The sequence below is a fragment of the Globicephala melas genome, chromosome 14 (genome assembly GCF_963455315.2).
Source record: "Globicephala melas chromosome 14, mGloMel1.2, whole genome shotgun sequence".
NCBI lineage: Eukaryota > Metazoa > Chordata > Mammalia > Artiodactyla > Delphinidae > Globicephala > Globicephala melas.
The window spans coordinates 41,413,155-41,428,425 of NC_083327.1; the positions used below are offsets into that span (position 1 = coordinate 41,413,155).

At 43.6% G+C, this 15,271-nt stretch overlaps 1 protein-coding gene across 2 annotated transcripts in view; it reads right to left on the bottom strand.

Moving 5' to 3' along the window:
* FYN (FYN proto-oncogene, Src family tyrosine kinase) overlaps nucleotides 1-15,271 on the bottom strand; it is a 210,169-nt gene that overhangs the window by 50,466 nt on the left and 144,432 nt on the right. For both annotated transcript variants that reach the window (XM_060283318.2, XM_030882814.3), the window contains one exon: nucleotides 3,098-3,355. In XM_060283318.2, the coding sequence (XP_060139301.1) occupies nucleotides 3,098-3,344 (247 nt within the window). In that variant the 5' untranslated portion in view covers nucleotides 3,345-3,355. The remainder of the gene's footprint in view (nucleotides 1-3,097; nucleotides 3,356-15,271) is intronic.

Below are 15,271 nucleotides of genomic sequence, written 5' to 3' on the forward strand. Positions count from 1 at the left end.
AGGACACGGAATGTAACAGGAAACTCCTTCTGCAGCCCGGGCACTGAGAAGACCCTCTCCGTACATGTTCACCCCATCAGAGGATGTCTTGCCCTTGGCACCTGCCAAGGCCATCAGGACTCCCTCTCTCTGGCTCTCCTTCCACCGTGGACTCACCCCTCCCCGCATGACTTGTCCTCACTCTTCCTCACCTGGCTGACGCGCCACAGAGGCCATTCCTGCCTTGCAGCGGTTTACCATCAACACTGAAGAACGTCCAGTGTTGCATTTGGCCTAGAACTCTGCCTACTATGTGGAGGAAGTCCTAAGCCAGCCCTCAGGGATTTTCACCTCCTGGTATTCAGGCCCTTGTGCAACCCCCTCCCTTTGAGTGTGGCTGAACCCAGTGACTTGCTTCTAACCAGCAGAACATGGCAAAGGTGATGGGATGTCCGTCAATGATTATGCTTCAACTTCAAGAGACGGTGACTTCTGTCTTCCGAGCAGACTGTCTGGATCGCCACTTTGGCTTGATCACTCTGATGAAGCAACCTGCCATGCTGGCGAGGCCATGCGATAAAGAACTGAGGGTGGCCCCTGGCCAACAGCCAACGAGGAGCTGGGTCCTGCCAACACGCCGTGAACTTGGCAGCAGCAGACCCTTCTCGGATGGACGGCGAGAGGACCACAGCCCAGCCAACACACCTTGACTGCAGCCTGTGAGAGACTCTGAAATAGAGGCCCCGGCTGAGTTGTTGCTAGATTTCTGACCCACAGAAACTGTGGGACAGTAAACGTGCATCCTTTTAAAGCTGCGAAGTTTTGTGATTATTTGTTATGCAGCAACTGATAACAAATACATCCCATTTCTCTGCTCTCTGGATTCTCATTTTGATTTCCACACACCCCAAAGTGCCTAATGTGGCTTGAAGAACGCACACCATAGGTTCTGCGCTTCACCAAGCTGCTGTTTTGCTGTGTTGGTAGTTCCAAGGGAACAGATGTGCCTGGGGACTATTCAAGAACTGGAGGGAGAGAGGGGGCTTGACTGTCCACCCCATCCCAAGCGGGACTTCCTGCAGGAGGGATGGCATGCAGAAGGTCTGACCATGCAAAGCAGCAGGGCTCATTTGACAAAATGCAAAACGTTTCGAAGATTTCTTTGAACAATTAGAAAGGAGACTGGCTTAAAACAGAGTGGGAGCCTGTAAGGCCATGCCTATCCTCATTTAATACTCTGTTAACAGATTCCCTTCAGTTCAGAATTTAAAAACAATCCTAAGCTCCACCGTGTGGAAGACAAGGCACAGGAGGACGATACTTCCACTTGCCCACTGTCTCCCTGCATCGCTCACTGGGTGTTTTTATCTTCTAGGGACGGAGGGAAGAGTCAAGTCAGAATCCTGAAATCACTGGGTGTTTTTATCTTCCAGGGACGGAGGGAAGAGTCAAAGGGTGTTTTTATCTTCTAGGGACGGAGGGAAGAGTCAAAGGAGGTCACAGGGATGCACAGGCACTGTTCCTGGCCTTAGAGCACTGAAAGCAACGTTGAGGAGAAAGACGTGCATATATGATAAAGCCAAATAATTCAGGCAGAAAAATCCACCAACAGTTGTGAGTATTGTTTTAACTTTCACGTCTCATAAGGGATCGGATGCCCTCTTATACTAACACTGTCCCTGACGGTGTTACAGACCCACACGTTCAAGGCAAGGAGCCCCCTCTAGTGACTTTATGAATGATACCTGCAGACACAGGATTCATATCCAGCATTCACGAGTGAACGCACAAGGTCAGTGCCTGTGTCAGCAGAATTCAGAGTCCGGCTGGCAAAGTACTTGTCTTCTCCCAGCAGGCAAAGGGCACGTGTGCTGGGGGCATTTCTGGCTCCTTTTGTCCTCCAGCATCCTCCAGAGACAGACGTCCCTAGACTGCCTGACGGCCTCTTTCCTTCCGCCCTCCATTCCAGGTGCCTCCCAGGAAGGCTGAGTAAGTGTGCCCAGCCTTCAGTCACCCATGCAAGGCCTGCTTTAAAGGAAAAGCTAGATTCCCCATAACATAAGGGTGAACATAAAATATTTTTTCTACCGAGCAGAGTGTGAAGTGTTGGCAGAACAGAAGTAGTTAATTGCCCACAGCTCTGGGTCAGGTCCCCTTGATATAACTATACTGTCCCGTTGGGTAGAGAGGGAAGAAAACATCTGCTGAAGCCTTGGTAGTGCCAACTCCCAAGGTAAAAAGGCACAATGGGTTGTTATTTAAGACATCTGCTCCCAGATGAGCTGACAGCATAATGGTTGATGTATATTTTTAAAAACTTTTGTAATAAACAAGACAATTTTGGAACGTATAATGTCAAATATCTAGTTACCATGGTTCACATACTGGGAGAGGCTTTGGAAGACTAAGGATGCATGAGATAACTTACAAATATTTCAGAAAACATATGTCTGAGAACGTAGGCCAGATATTTTACAAAGTTATTAGCTAAGTCAGCAAATGCACATGGCAGTGAAACACAGCCTAGGGAAAGAGAAAGAAACCTAAAAGAAATATGAGAAGATTCCTTAAGGATACATAAGATTTGATTTTAAACTACAAAAGATACATGAAAATACCTGAGGGCTGATAAACTCTGCCATACTGAAGATGATGGGAACATCAGAGAAGGAATCAATGAAGACAAACGGCCAAAAAATAATGTGGCCAAATGGCCTCACCAGCTGGGAAGCGACAGGCAGGCTGGAGGCTAGGCAGCTGCAAGGGCAGCACTAGCCTGTAAGTGCTCTTAACCGGGGGATGCGGGGAAGGAGTGCTTTCACATTGGGAGAACTCAAAACATCCATATTCAGATCCAGTCCTGGGACTTCTGCTGGCCTCAAGTGACTCAGCAGCAGGTTGTCTCTCGTAACCCTTGCAGGATTCTCACAGAGCAGCTACTGGGGTCCCCTGCACCACTGTTGCCAGCACCTAGATTTGTCCATCAACCTTCAGCATTTTTAACAGCCCCTTATCTGGTAGTGGCTAGGCAGACAGTGATTAAAAACTTAAATGTTGAATCCTCAAAGGAGCACAAACGTTCAACTGCCAAAAGATTTAAGAGCAGCTTAATCCTGACCTGTTCCTCCTCTCGTTCGCAAGGTCCCAGTATGAGACGAAGAGTTCACACCCCCAAAGACGGTGAGTCCTTGGCCCCCGGCTGCGTGGAAGTTGTTGTAGTTTGGGATGGAGGTCACGCCGAAGCTGGGGTAGTGCTGAGGAGTGGGGTCTGTGCCATAGCGGTACCCGGAGCTCTGGTTCAGGCTGCCATCCCTCTCCTCCGTCAGTTTTGTTGCTTCTTTATCCTTACATTGCACACAGCCCATTATCTAAACTCCTGTTGAAAACAAACAAACAAAAAGAGGCACATGAACTTGGACGCCCCCTAGTGGCTGGGTTGCTTGACTATTAAAGAGGAATCGTTTATAAAGCTCACTGTTGGATATTTCAGGCCTAGAGGGGCATGAAAAGCAGTGGCTACGGTTGACGGCTGGAAGCAATGTCAGTGCCTTTCACTTGACAATCATATTTGTTCCCCAGATGCTCCGGGCAATGGGATCAACACAGAGTACGATGTTCACCATGCAGCATTTTTCCTCGCATGAGGTCTGCACCCTTACACTTCTGTAATATCACACACCTGCCTAAAGAGAGTCCAATAATACTAACTTATGCTTTTCTCTAGTCACCCTAAAAAGTAGTGGAAGCTTTCAAACATGAGTGCATGCAATCCTAGAATAAAAACTTCCATCATGGCAAAGGAAATCTAAAGAACAGGGTGCAGGAGTGTTGGAAAAGCCAGAAGACAGCCCCTGAACAGCTCACTGTACTTCTTCGTTCCTGGGTACCCATTCTTCAGGCACACATTTGGTAAATTTTAAGCAGTAAGATGATGGCAAGTATCAAAATTAAGAAATAATTACTGGATGAAAAAAAATACAATTGGCCGAAACTAAGAGGTCTGAGTATATTTGCAGGATGTCACGACAGCCCACAGTAACAACATCATTTAAACCTGCTAATTAACTTTTCAAATTTCCATTAGCTTTTGACATCTTTCAGAAACATTTAAAAACTCATTCCCATGTTCTAGAATTAGTGGTGAATTCAAACTTGAGTCATTGTCACCCCAGCCTCCTTCAAACCAAACCTACTTCTTCTGCGCTGGTCTCAGTAAATGGTACCACCAAGGTGCTCAAGTCAGAATCCTGAAGCACATCCTTGCTGGCTCCTCTGTGCTTACTCTTCAATCTTCCTGTCTCACACTCTGCTATCCAAACTTGCCTAACTTCTCAGTTCGTCAAAGGTTCTATTTTTCCCACTCACCTTTCGTCTTTGGAACATGGCTTTGAACACTTTTTGCCCCCTCCTCTTTGATACACAATATATCCTTCATGTCTCAGTCAAGACACCACTTCCTCTGCAAAGCCTTCTCTGATTTCCCTGCCATCCCCCAGGCTGGGGCGGTGCTCTTCCTAAGTGCTCCCATGATATCTTGACTTCCCTCATTACGGCATCTATTGTGCCATATTAAAACATGGCCTGTCCACTTGTCTCATTGCTCAATAGACTGCGAGTTCCAGGAAAGCAGGGCTCTGTCCGTTTTTGTCATAGCTATATAGCCAATGCCTGGCACATAGCAGGTGCTCAATAAAGAGCAATTGAATGAGTGAAGATTCTCTAGCCCACTGTTTCTCTTTCACCCTTTCTTTCTTTCTGCATCAAGGCCAACTCTTCTTCCAATAATTTTTATCAGTAGTGTGCCCTGTGTTTTGAATCTATTGGCATGTGTGAGAAGTGAAGAAGATTCAGAAATGGAAGGTGAGTTGGTTAAACGACCCCACTTTGGACTGCAATGTCCTGTAATACCCTGTCCAGCTGACAGCAGGGAGGTAGGACATGCAATGGATGTCCCTGCCAAAATTCTGAAAAGTGGCCCATTTGGGACCAAAGAACCAAATAAGAAATACATGACATCATGTGTGATTACATGTATTCACTGGGGAGAACACAGCTGGTACAAGATGGGAAGGGACTTGAGGTGGTGAAGGGAAATGAAAAGAGCCAGTTTCTCTATGTATCTTGCAAACCAAAATGGGGTTGCCACATCAGATACGGAGACTCTTGGGAGGTACTGTTCAGAGCACTGCTTTCCTGCTGGCCGGGGTCATGGAAGCAATATCAGACTGTTTAAAGCCCTCTCACATTACATGTTTCAATAAATACTTACTGAATTTAATCTCGTTAGCTGAGAATGGAAATGTTTGGAAACGAGCCGCCTGCTGCTTGAGCTGAGCTCACCAAATCTGGAACACATTTACGCGTAAATCATTCCAGATTAACTTACAGTGTACTGTGTCCAACATGCTCTCTAACTTACGGTAAATGAATATGATTTTAACAAGTTTCCAATAGGAAATGCAAAATATCTCCAAGGCATGACTGACTGAAGGAGTTTCACCATTTGTTGTTGGTGTCGCTTCATAAGACTGGTAAATATCTTGCTCACTTCACATTAACTCTTCCCTGGCGGAACACTGTCCTGAGCGTCTTACAAAGGCCAACAGAAGACACTGCTTGTCCCAGGTCCTCTTTTCAGGAATTTCACTGATCTGCTTTAGTTAGAGGATGTGAGACCTGAATCACAGAATCACATCATTTATATCAGTGGTTCTCAGCTGGGGGTGACTTTGCTGTCCATGACCAAGGGACATATTTGGTTGTCACAGCCTGAGGGTAAGGGGTACTGCTGGCACCCGGTGGCAAGAGGCCAAGGACGCTGCTAAACATCCTACAATGAACGGGACAGCCTCTAACTACCAAGAATCACCTTGCCCCGAATGTAAATGTGTCAAGGTCAAGAAATCCTGATTTATGAAGAGGAAAAGAATTATAGCTATATCTTTGAAACAGTTTAAGTGCTGTTTCCCTTATATGCATGTGGTTGCCTTCCTTAGGAGAATGGGCATGCTAGGGGGAAAACGGCAGCTTAAAGAATGGACAGAATGCTGTTTTTTTTCTCTAGAAGTTTGCTCCTTGTGATAGAGGCAAGAATCTAAAACCAATGAGAACTCTCAGTACAAACTACCCTTCCAAGTCCATCAAAACAAAACCCTACATCAGAAACTTACTGAAAACAGGACCCTACATCTAACCAAACTAAGAAAAGAATAATCTTTCAAAAATCTACTAAAAAACGTATTACCACTGTAATAAATGCCTAACAGCTTTTATATAATTCTATGAAATAATGGAAGGAAACAAATAGTAAGCTCCTTGCAGGCAGCGATTATTTTTCAGTTTTTGTTCCATCATTGCATCTCCAGTGTCCAGAACAGTGCCTGGAACACAGTAGAAGCTCAAAAAATATGTGTTAAATGAGTAAATGCAAAAAACCCAAACTCTATCAGAATCATTTTGGAGAAAACAATTCTCTTTTATACCACTTTGTGTGTGTACCATTTTGAGTAAGCAATGTTTCTGCACAGATCTTGTGTACTCTCTTCACTTCACTGACAAACATGAAGAAAATGAAATAAATCGGTAAATGTGGGCTCGGTCATTAAAACTTAATCACAATGAAAATATCTGTATACGAACTTGTGGTCTTCTTCCTCCCACTTGAGGTGGTCAGACTAACCATTTCCTGATGAAAGAATCAGAAGATGCTATATGAGTTGTACTCAGTGTGACTTTGGGCTCCTTGCCACGAAGCAAAGTTCTGAGCATTCGGGTTAAAATAAAAACATCCTTATTACGTACAGTTCTGTGGTGTGGCTTTTATGGCCTGTGCTGTGGGTCCATCATGAACATATAATGCACTAATACATTTGCTCAAGATCCGTGGGGCACTGGGAAACGGTGAATAACGCCACTTGAAAGTGGGGCCCTGGAGGGACTCTGATGAGTAAATCATACATCATGACCTCATGACCATCGTCCTCTGTGCCTTGCTATGCCTAGAAAAACTGATGCACAGCACTGTGACCAGCAGGACCCTGTTCTTGTGGTGAAGCCCCCTATTCTCCAATTCTTCTGTAAACGGAAGGGCTCTGTTTCTACTATGTAAGTAAAACCTGATTTACTTAAAATTTCCTTAATTTGCTCATATGTGACACAAGAACATTAAGCAACTCAGGCAGAAATTGCCAAAGAGAGAATCATTCAAGGATTGCCACGTCCCCTTCCTGTGAGCGGGCATGATGGACGTCATCAATCCATCACAGCGCCTTCTGGTGCTACACCACGTGTGGCCTCAGAATCCCTCTTCACATAGCCCTTGAGTGGTTGACTGAAGCTGACATGAAGGATGGAATCTGTCTGCTACTCTGGGCATAGGCTACTTCGATCCAGAATGAGTCTGGTCAAACGTACATTCCCTCCACTGATGCCACAGACCCCAGTCTGGTCTGCTAGACGCACATTCAACACAGATACGCTCACATTTCCTCATATGCCAATCAATAAAGCAACATCTGTATGCCCAGGTTATAACATCGCAGGACTTGTGAGATTTTAGGTGTGTGAGAGAGCTAGGTACCAGAAAAGGAAAAAGGCCACTGGCAGTCTTCTGCAAAAGCAAATTACTTTCTCTTGAGACACATAAATGGGATGGCAGGAGGAGGAAGGTGAAACTGACAACAAATAACTTTAATCTCAGCAGTGTAAGCGCGATGCCTCAGAAACCAGCCTAGGTGGGTGTGGAGAAGTGAAGGTCCCTCCAGCATAAGTGGCATCCTTGCTCCCAACAGCCCAGACTCTGGAGAGTGATGGTGAAGCCACACTGGCCTGTGCTCTGATGTGGCATGTTTCCTGGGGCTGTCATTCACCATCCCTTTAGCTGGTCTCTGCTTTACCTGGGCAGGTATCACAATGAAAGGAAAAGAACGAGAAAGGGAACTGAACTAAGAACCTAGAAACCAAACACAAGCAACCCAGATGGGGACAGCTGGAAAAGTATTGAAAGCTGAACTGTAGATAGACTGCCCAGTTTCACACACTTCTCTGGGAGAAAAGCAAAAACTGGCGGTTTAACGAGCAAACACCCTTTTCCAGTCAATAGTAATAGCATGAGGCAAAAGGATACGATGTGGCAGAGACACATCAGAAATGTGTCGACTTCAGCACAGAAGATTCACGGCAGGGGACTCCCGATTCTTGTAAAATCAGAAATACTCACAAGAGTCAACCTGAGGTGTTTTGCTATGTTCTCGATAGGGAAAACTAATCCCTTGAAAGTTTAGGGAAGGCTTTCCTTAATTTTCCCCACATAACTACCAGAAGCAGGACATTTAGAGAGAGAGGAGGGCCTCACTGGTAGCAATGGTAGTTGGGCCACAGCATCTGTCACCCCAATGTTTTAGCGTTTTCAGTCCTTTACAGTGTGGCTTTTCTCTTTGTGGGACCCTGGGTTCTGACACCCCACAGGGAGTGCGGGCAGTGCTGTCTTCTGGGGACAGCCAGGGCAGAGATGCCAGGGATGACTGGAGAGAAAGCAGGCTGGACCCTCTTTGAAGCACAAACATTCTCCAAGGCCCTGAAGCAGGGAAAAGGTTGCAGCTGGGATGACACTTGAGAGATGTAAATACTTGAGGCCTGAACCACGCACAGCACTGGTGTTGGGTCCAGCCAGTGGCCCCAGCTCAGCTATGAAAAAAGAGCACACAGGACTCTGCCAGTGAGGGAAAATCCTTTTTGCTGCCAACTGGAAGGAAGGCGTGAAGTACGTGCCTTGCTGAAAAGGTGGTGCAGTAGGCAGATCTCTAAGGTGTGCCCAAGTTTCCCACCTCCAGTGGATAAGTCCTGGATAATCCCTGGGACTTGTGGATGATGGGATCAGCACTCCTGTGATTAGGTTATCTTCTCGGCACAGTTGACTTTAACAGAAGAGGGATTATCTTAGATGGACCTGACTTCATGAGGTGAGCCCTTGAAAGGGATAGGCTCTTTCCAGAGGAGCAGATTCAAAGTGTGAGAGGCATTCCATGGGAGGGATAGTCTCCACTGCTGGCTTTGAAGACAGAGGGGGCTATGTGGGTGGCCTCTAGGAGCTGAGAACAGCTCCCAGCTGGCAGAAAGCAAAGAAACAGAGACCTCAGTCCTACAACCACAAGGAAATGAGCTGGGTCAAGAACCCAAAGAAACCTGGAATTCTTCCCTAGTCAAGCTTCCAGATGAGAACGCTGTCAGTCAATACACTGAATTCAGCTTTGCGTAAGAGCCCAGCCACACTGTGCCCGGACTTGTGACTCAGAACTGTGAGCTGATAAATGAGTGTTGTTTAAGTCACTAAGTTTGTCATAATTTGTTACACAGCAATAGAAAACAAAAACATCTTTTGGTGGGATGAGGCACCACAGAGATGAAGGCTCCAATCTCAGCAGTGATGACCAATATCAAATGAAAGCTCACTCCAAGCCAGGCGCTGTGCTATGTACTGGAACATGTTGTCTCACTAAATTCTCATGACAGTCCTAAGACGTGGGATTGCTATTTCCCCTCATTTTACAACGGAGGAACAGAGAGGTTTGGGAATTTGTTCACAGCTCAGTCAGGGGTGGAGATGGGATTTGGAGCCAGACAGACTGATTTCACGGCCAGCACATGGCGCCTCTACACTAGCCTTGCCTCCTGCTCCACGGAATCCTGGCTACCCACAAGGGTGTGGGTGCGAGGGTAGGAGGTGTGGAGGGAGAGACCTGTGGGGAAGACCCCTGACTCCGAAGAACCCAACCTCATGTGCGTGACTAATGAAGGCCCTGATTTCAGGGACTGGGCCCCACTGCTCCACATTCACGGCCCATACCCCCTAAGACAGTGGGCTCTGCAGGGGTGCTGGGACCACGCCAGGCGTGGTGAGTCACCAGCTTCCCTGATGTGGTTTGGCATCTTAATGAACGTGTAGCCAATGCCATTAAAGCAGCCCTTAGCTTCCTGATACTTCCTAGATGTGGCGCGGTATTTATATACACCACGAAGGAGTTAGCACTGGGTTCCTTGATGTAAAAGGGAGCTGTCCTACTGCACTGAAAACATGATGTGCTTTACATCGTATAAACTTTCTGGAACACGTTTACTGCATAAACTGAGCTATACATGTAATGTTTCCTCCAAGCACAAAAATAACAGATTTCTACTCTTGGTGGAGCCCTGAGAGGAAGAGCCCCCCACAAACACAGGTGATAAAATATTATACCTTTGGGGTAAGAAGGCTGATGTAAAAGCAGGAGTATCTACAATGTAGACACTAGCCACATGCAGCAATGGGAGAACCAGAGCCTATTTAAAAATCAAGTCAAAACTTTGCTTCAGAAATAATAAGAGGTGGAGTTGGACCCATTCGATCGTTTACACACGGCTTTGCAAAGACCCTCTGGAGGGCGAGGAGGATGGACCTTGTTCCACACCGCACAGCAAGGGAACCGAACTAATAGAAATCACTCTTAAAATGTCACATTACTTTAAGAAAAAGCCACATTCCTGGCACCTAGAATATTTGTTGGCTTCCACTCTCTGGCTTCTCCTGTTCAAATGACCCCCACGCCGCAAGGCAGCAGCTCACACTCCGGCAGTTCTCCTTCCCTCTGTACAACTTTCCGTGCCCCAATGCCCAGGGACCCACAAGCACCTAATAAAAAAGAAATGGAAGCATCAAACCCCAGTGGTGAGATTTAACACTGCAGTCAACTAACTGCTGGAACCAGTCCCAAACCCAAGTGCGCAAATGAGGTTTTAATACCAAACTGTGGAAATGCTCCAAAAGGAGCGAAGAACATTTTCTTCTTACATTCACTTCACTTGGGATGTCAAGGTTAAGACAAGAGTGAAATGGCGATAAAAATAAAGATGTATTTTAACTGTCTATGCCAAACAAAGGGTTCTGAGAGAATTAGGGCACTGATTGTTCTTCAGGCCTTCCACCACCCCTTTTTAGACCTTAGAAAAGTTCCCTGTGGTTAGCATTTTAAAATTTTATCTATTTTTATTGAGATATAATTCATATTCCATAAAATCACCCTCTTAAAGTATACACTTTAGTGGTTTTTAATATATTTGCAAAGGAAACCATTACCACTATCTAATTCCAGAACATTTTCATCACTCCAAAAGAAACCTGTACCCATTAAGCAGTTACTTCCCATCACATTCTCAGCCTAGCCCCTGGCAAGCACGAATCTACTTTATGTCTCTGTGGATTTGCCTATTCTGAGTATTTTATTTTTAACATCTTTATTGGGGTGTAATTGCTTTACAATGGTGTGTTAGTTTCTGCTTTATTGTTATATTCACTTTGTTAAGTGAATCAGTTATACATATACATATATCCCCATATCTCTTCCCCCTTGCATCTCCCCCTCCCTCTCACCCTCCCTATCCCACCCCTCTAGGTGGTCACAAAGCACCGAGCTGATCTCCCTGTGCTATGCGGCTGCTTCCCACTAGCTATCTATTTTACGTTTGGTAGTGTACATATGTCCATGCCACTCTCTCACTTTGTCCTGGCTTACCCTTCCCCCCTCCCCATATCCTCAAGTCCATTCTCTAGTAGGTCTGTGTCTTTATTCTCGTCTTGCCCTAGGTTCATGGCCACTTTTTTTTTTTTTTTTTTTAGATTCCATATATATGTGTTAGCATACAGTATTTGTTATTCTCTTTCTGACTTACTTCACTCTGTATGACAGACTCTAGGTCCATCCACCTCACTGCATTTTTTTTTATGGCTGAGTAATATTCCATTGTATATATGTGCCACATCTTCTTTATCCATTCATCTGTCGATGGACACTTAGGTTGCTTCCATGTCCTGGCTATTGTAAACAGAGCTGCAATGAACATACTGGTACATGACTCTTTTTGAATTATGGTTTTCTCAGGGTATATGCCCAGTAGTGGGATTGCTGGGTCATATGGTAGTTCTATTTGTAGTTTTTTAAGGAACCTCCATACTGTTCTCCACAGTGGCTGTATCAATTTGCATTCCCACAAACAGTGCAAGAGGGTTCCCTTTTCTCCACACCCTCTGCAGCATTTACTGTTTGTAGATTTTTTGATGATGGCCATTCTGACTGGTGTGAGATGATATCTCATTGTAGTTTTGATTTGCATTTCTTTAATGATTAATGATGCTGAGCATTCTTTCATGTGTTTGTTGGCAGTCTGTATATCTTCTTTGGAGAAATGTCTATTTAGGTCTTCTGCCCATTTTTGGATTGGGTTGTTTGTTTTTTTGATATTGAGCTGCATGAGCTGCTTGTAAATTCTGGAGATTAATCCTTTGTCAGTTGCTTCGTTTGCAAATATTTTCTCCCATTCTGAGGGTTGTCTTCTCGTCTTGTTTATGGTTTCCTTTGCTGTGCAACAGCTTTGAGGTTTCATTAGGTCCCATTTGTTTATTTTTGTTTTTATTTCCATTTCTCTAGGAGGTGGGTCAAAAAGGATCTTGCTGTGATTTATGTCATAGAGTGTTCTGCGTATGTTTTCCCCTAAGAGTTTGATAGTCTGTGGCCTTACATTTAGGTCTTTAATCCATTTTGAGCTTATTTTTGTGTATGGTGTTAGGGAGTGTTCTAATTTCATTCTTTTACATGTAGCTGTCCAGTTTCCCAAGCACCACTTATTGAAGAGGCTGTCTTTTCCCCACTGTATATTCTTGCCTCCTTTATCAAAGATAAGGTGACCAAATATGTGTAGGTTTATCTCTGGGCTTTCTATCCTGTTCCATTGATCTATATTTCTGTTTTTGTGCCAGTACCATACTGTCTTGATTACTGTAGCTTTGTAGTATAGTCTGAAGTCAGGGAGCCTGATTCCTCCAGCTCCGTTTTTCATTCTCAAGATTGCTTTGGCTATTCGGGGTCTTTTGTGTTTCCATACAAATTGTGGAAGTTTTTGTTCTAGTTCTGTGAAAAATGCCAGTGGTAGCTTGATAGGGATTGCATTGAATCTGTAGATTGCTTTGGGTAGTAGAGTTATTTTCACAATGTTGATTCTTCCAATCCAAGAACATGGTATATCTCTCCACCTGTTTGTATCATCTTTAATTTCTTTCATCAGTGTCTTATAATTTTCTGCATACAGGTCTTTTGATTCCTTAGGTAAGTTTATTCCTAGATAGTTTATTCTTTTTGTTGCAATGGTAAATGGGAGTGTTTTCTTTATTTCACTTTCAGATTTTTCATCATTAGTGTATAGGAATGCTAGAGATTTCTGTGCATCAATTTTGTATCTGCTACTATACCAAATTCATTGATTAGCTCTAATAGTTTTCTGGTAGCATCTTTGGGATTCTCTATGTATAGTACCATGTCATCTGCAAACAGTGACAGCTTTACTTCTTTCCCAATTTGGATTCCTTTTATTTCCTTTTCTTCTCTGATTGCTGTGGCTAAAACTTCCAAAACTATGTTGAATAACAGTGGTGAGAGTGGGCAACCTTGTCTTGTTCCTGATCTTAGTAGAAATGGCTTCAGTTTTTCACCATTGAAGACGATGTTGGCTGTGGGTTTGTCATATATGGCCTTTATTATGTTGAGGAACGTTCCCTCTATGCTTACTTTCTGGAGGGTTTTTATCATAAATGGGTGTTGAATTTTGTCGAAAGCTTTCTCTGCATCTATTGCAGTGATCATATGGTTTTTCTCCTTCAATCTGTTAATATGGTGTATCACACTGATTGATCTGCATATATTGAAAAATCCTTGCATTCCTAGGATAAACCCAGTTTATCATGGTGTATGATCATGGTGTATGATCATGATGTATGATCCTTTTAATGTGCTGTTGGATTCTGTTTGCTAGTATTTTGTTGAGGATTTTTGCATCTATGTTCATCAGTGATGTTGGCCTGTAGTTTTCTTTGTGACATCTTTGTCTGGTTTTGGTATCAGGGTGATGGTGGCCTCATAGAATGAGTTTGGGAGTGTTCCTCCCTCTGCTATATTTTGGAAGAGTTTGAGAAGGATAGGTGTTAGCTTTTCTCTAAATGTTTGATAGACTTCACCTATGAAGCCATCTGGTCCTGGGCTTTTGTTTGTTGGAAGATTTTTAATCACAGTTTCAATTTCAGTGCTTGTGATTGGTCTGTTCATATTTTCTATTTCTTCCTGGTTCAGTGTCAGCAGGTTGTGCCTTTCTAAGAATTTGTCCATTTCTTCCAGGTTGTCCATTTTATTGGCATAGAGTTGCTTGTAGTAATCTCTCATGATCCTTTGTATTTCTGCAGTATCAACTGTTACTTCTCCTTTTTCGTTTCTAATTCTATTGATTTGAGTCTTCTCCCTTTTTTTCTTGATGAGTCTGGCTAATGGTTTATCAATTTTGGTTATCTTCTCAAAGAACCAGCTTCTAGTTTTATTGATCTTTGCTATCATTTCCTCCATTTCTTTTTCATTTATTTCTGATCTGATCTTTACGATTTCTTTCCTTTTGCTAATTTTGGGTTTTTCTTGTTCTTCTTTCTCTAATTGCTTTAGGTGTAAGGTTAGGTTGTTTATTTGAAATGTTTCTTGTTTCTTAAGGTAGGACTGTATTGCTATAAACTTCCCTCTTAGAACTGCTTTTGCTGCATCCCATAGGTTTTGGGTCATCATGTCTTCATTGTCATTTGTTTCTAGGTATTTTTTGATTTCCTCTTTGATTTCCTCAGTGAGCTCTTGGTTATTAAGTAGTGTGTTGTTTAGCCTCCATGTGTTTGTATTTCTTACAGATTTTTTCCTGTAATTGATATCTAGTCTCATAGTGTTGTGGTGGGAAAAGACACTTGATATGATTTCAATTTTCTTAAATTTACCAAGGCTTGATTTGTGACCCAAGATATGATCTATCCTCGAGAATGTTCCATGAGCAGTTGAGAAGAATGTGTATTCTGTTGTTTTTGGACGGAATGTCCTATAAATATCAATTAAGTCCATATTGCTTAATGTATCATTTAAAGCTTGTGTTTCCTTACTTATTTTCATTTTGGAAGATCTGTCCATTGGTGAAAGTGGGGTGTTAAAGTCCCTTACTATGATTGTGTTCCTCTTGATTTCCCCCTTTATGGCTGTTAGTATCTGCCTTATGTATTGAGGTGCTCCTACGTTGGGTGCATAAATATTTACAATTGTTATATCTTCTTCTTGGATTGATCCCTTGATCATTATGTAGTGCCCTTCTTTGTCTCTTGTAACAGTCTTTGTTTTAGTCTTTGTTTTAAAGTCTATTTTGTCTGATATGACAATTGCTACTCAAGCTTTCTTTTGATTTCCATTTGCAT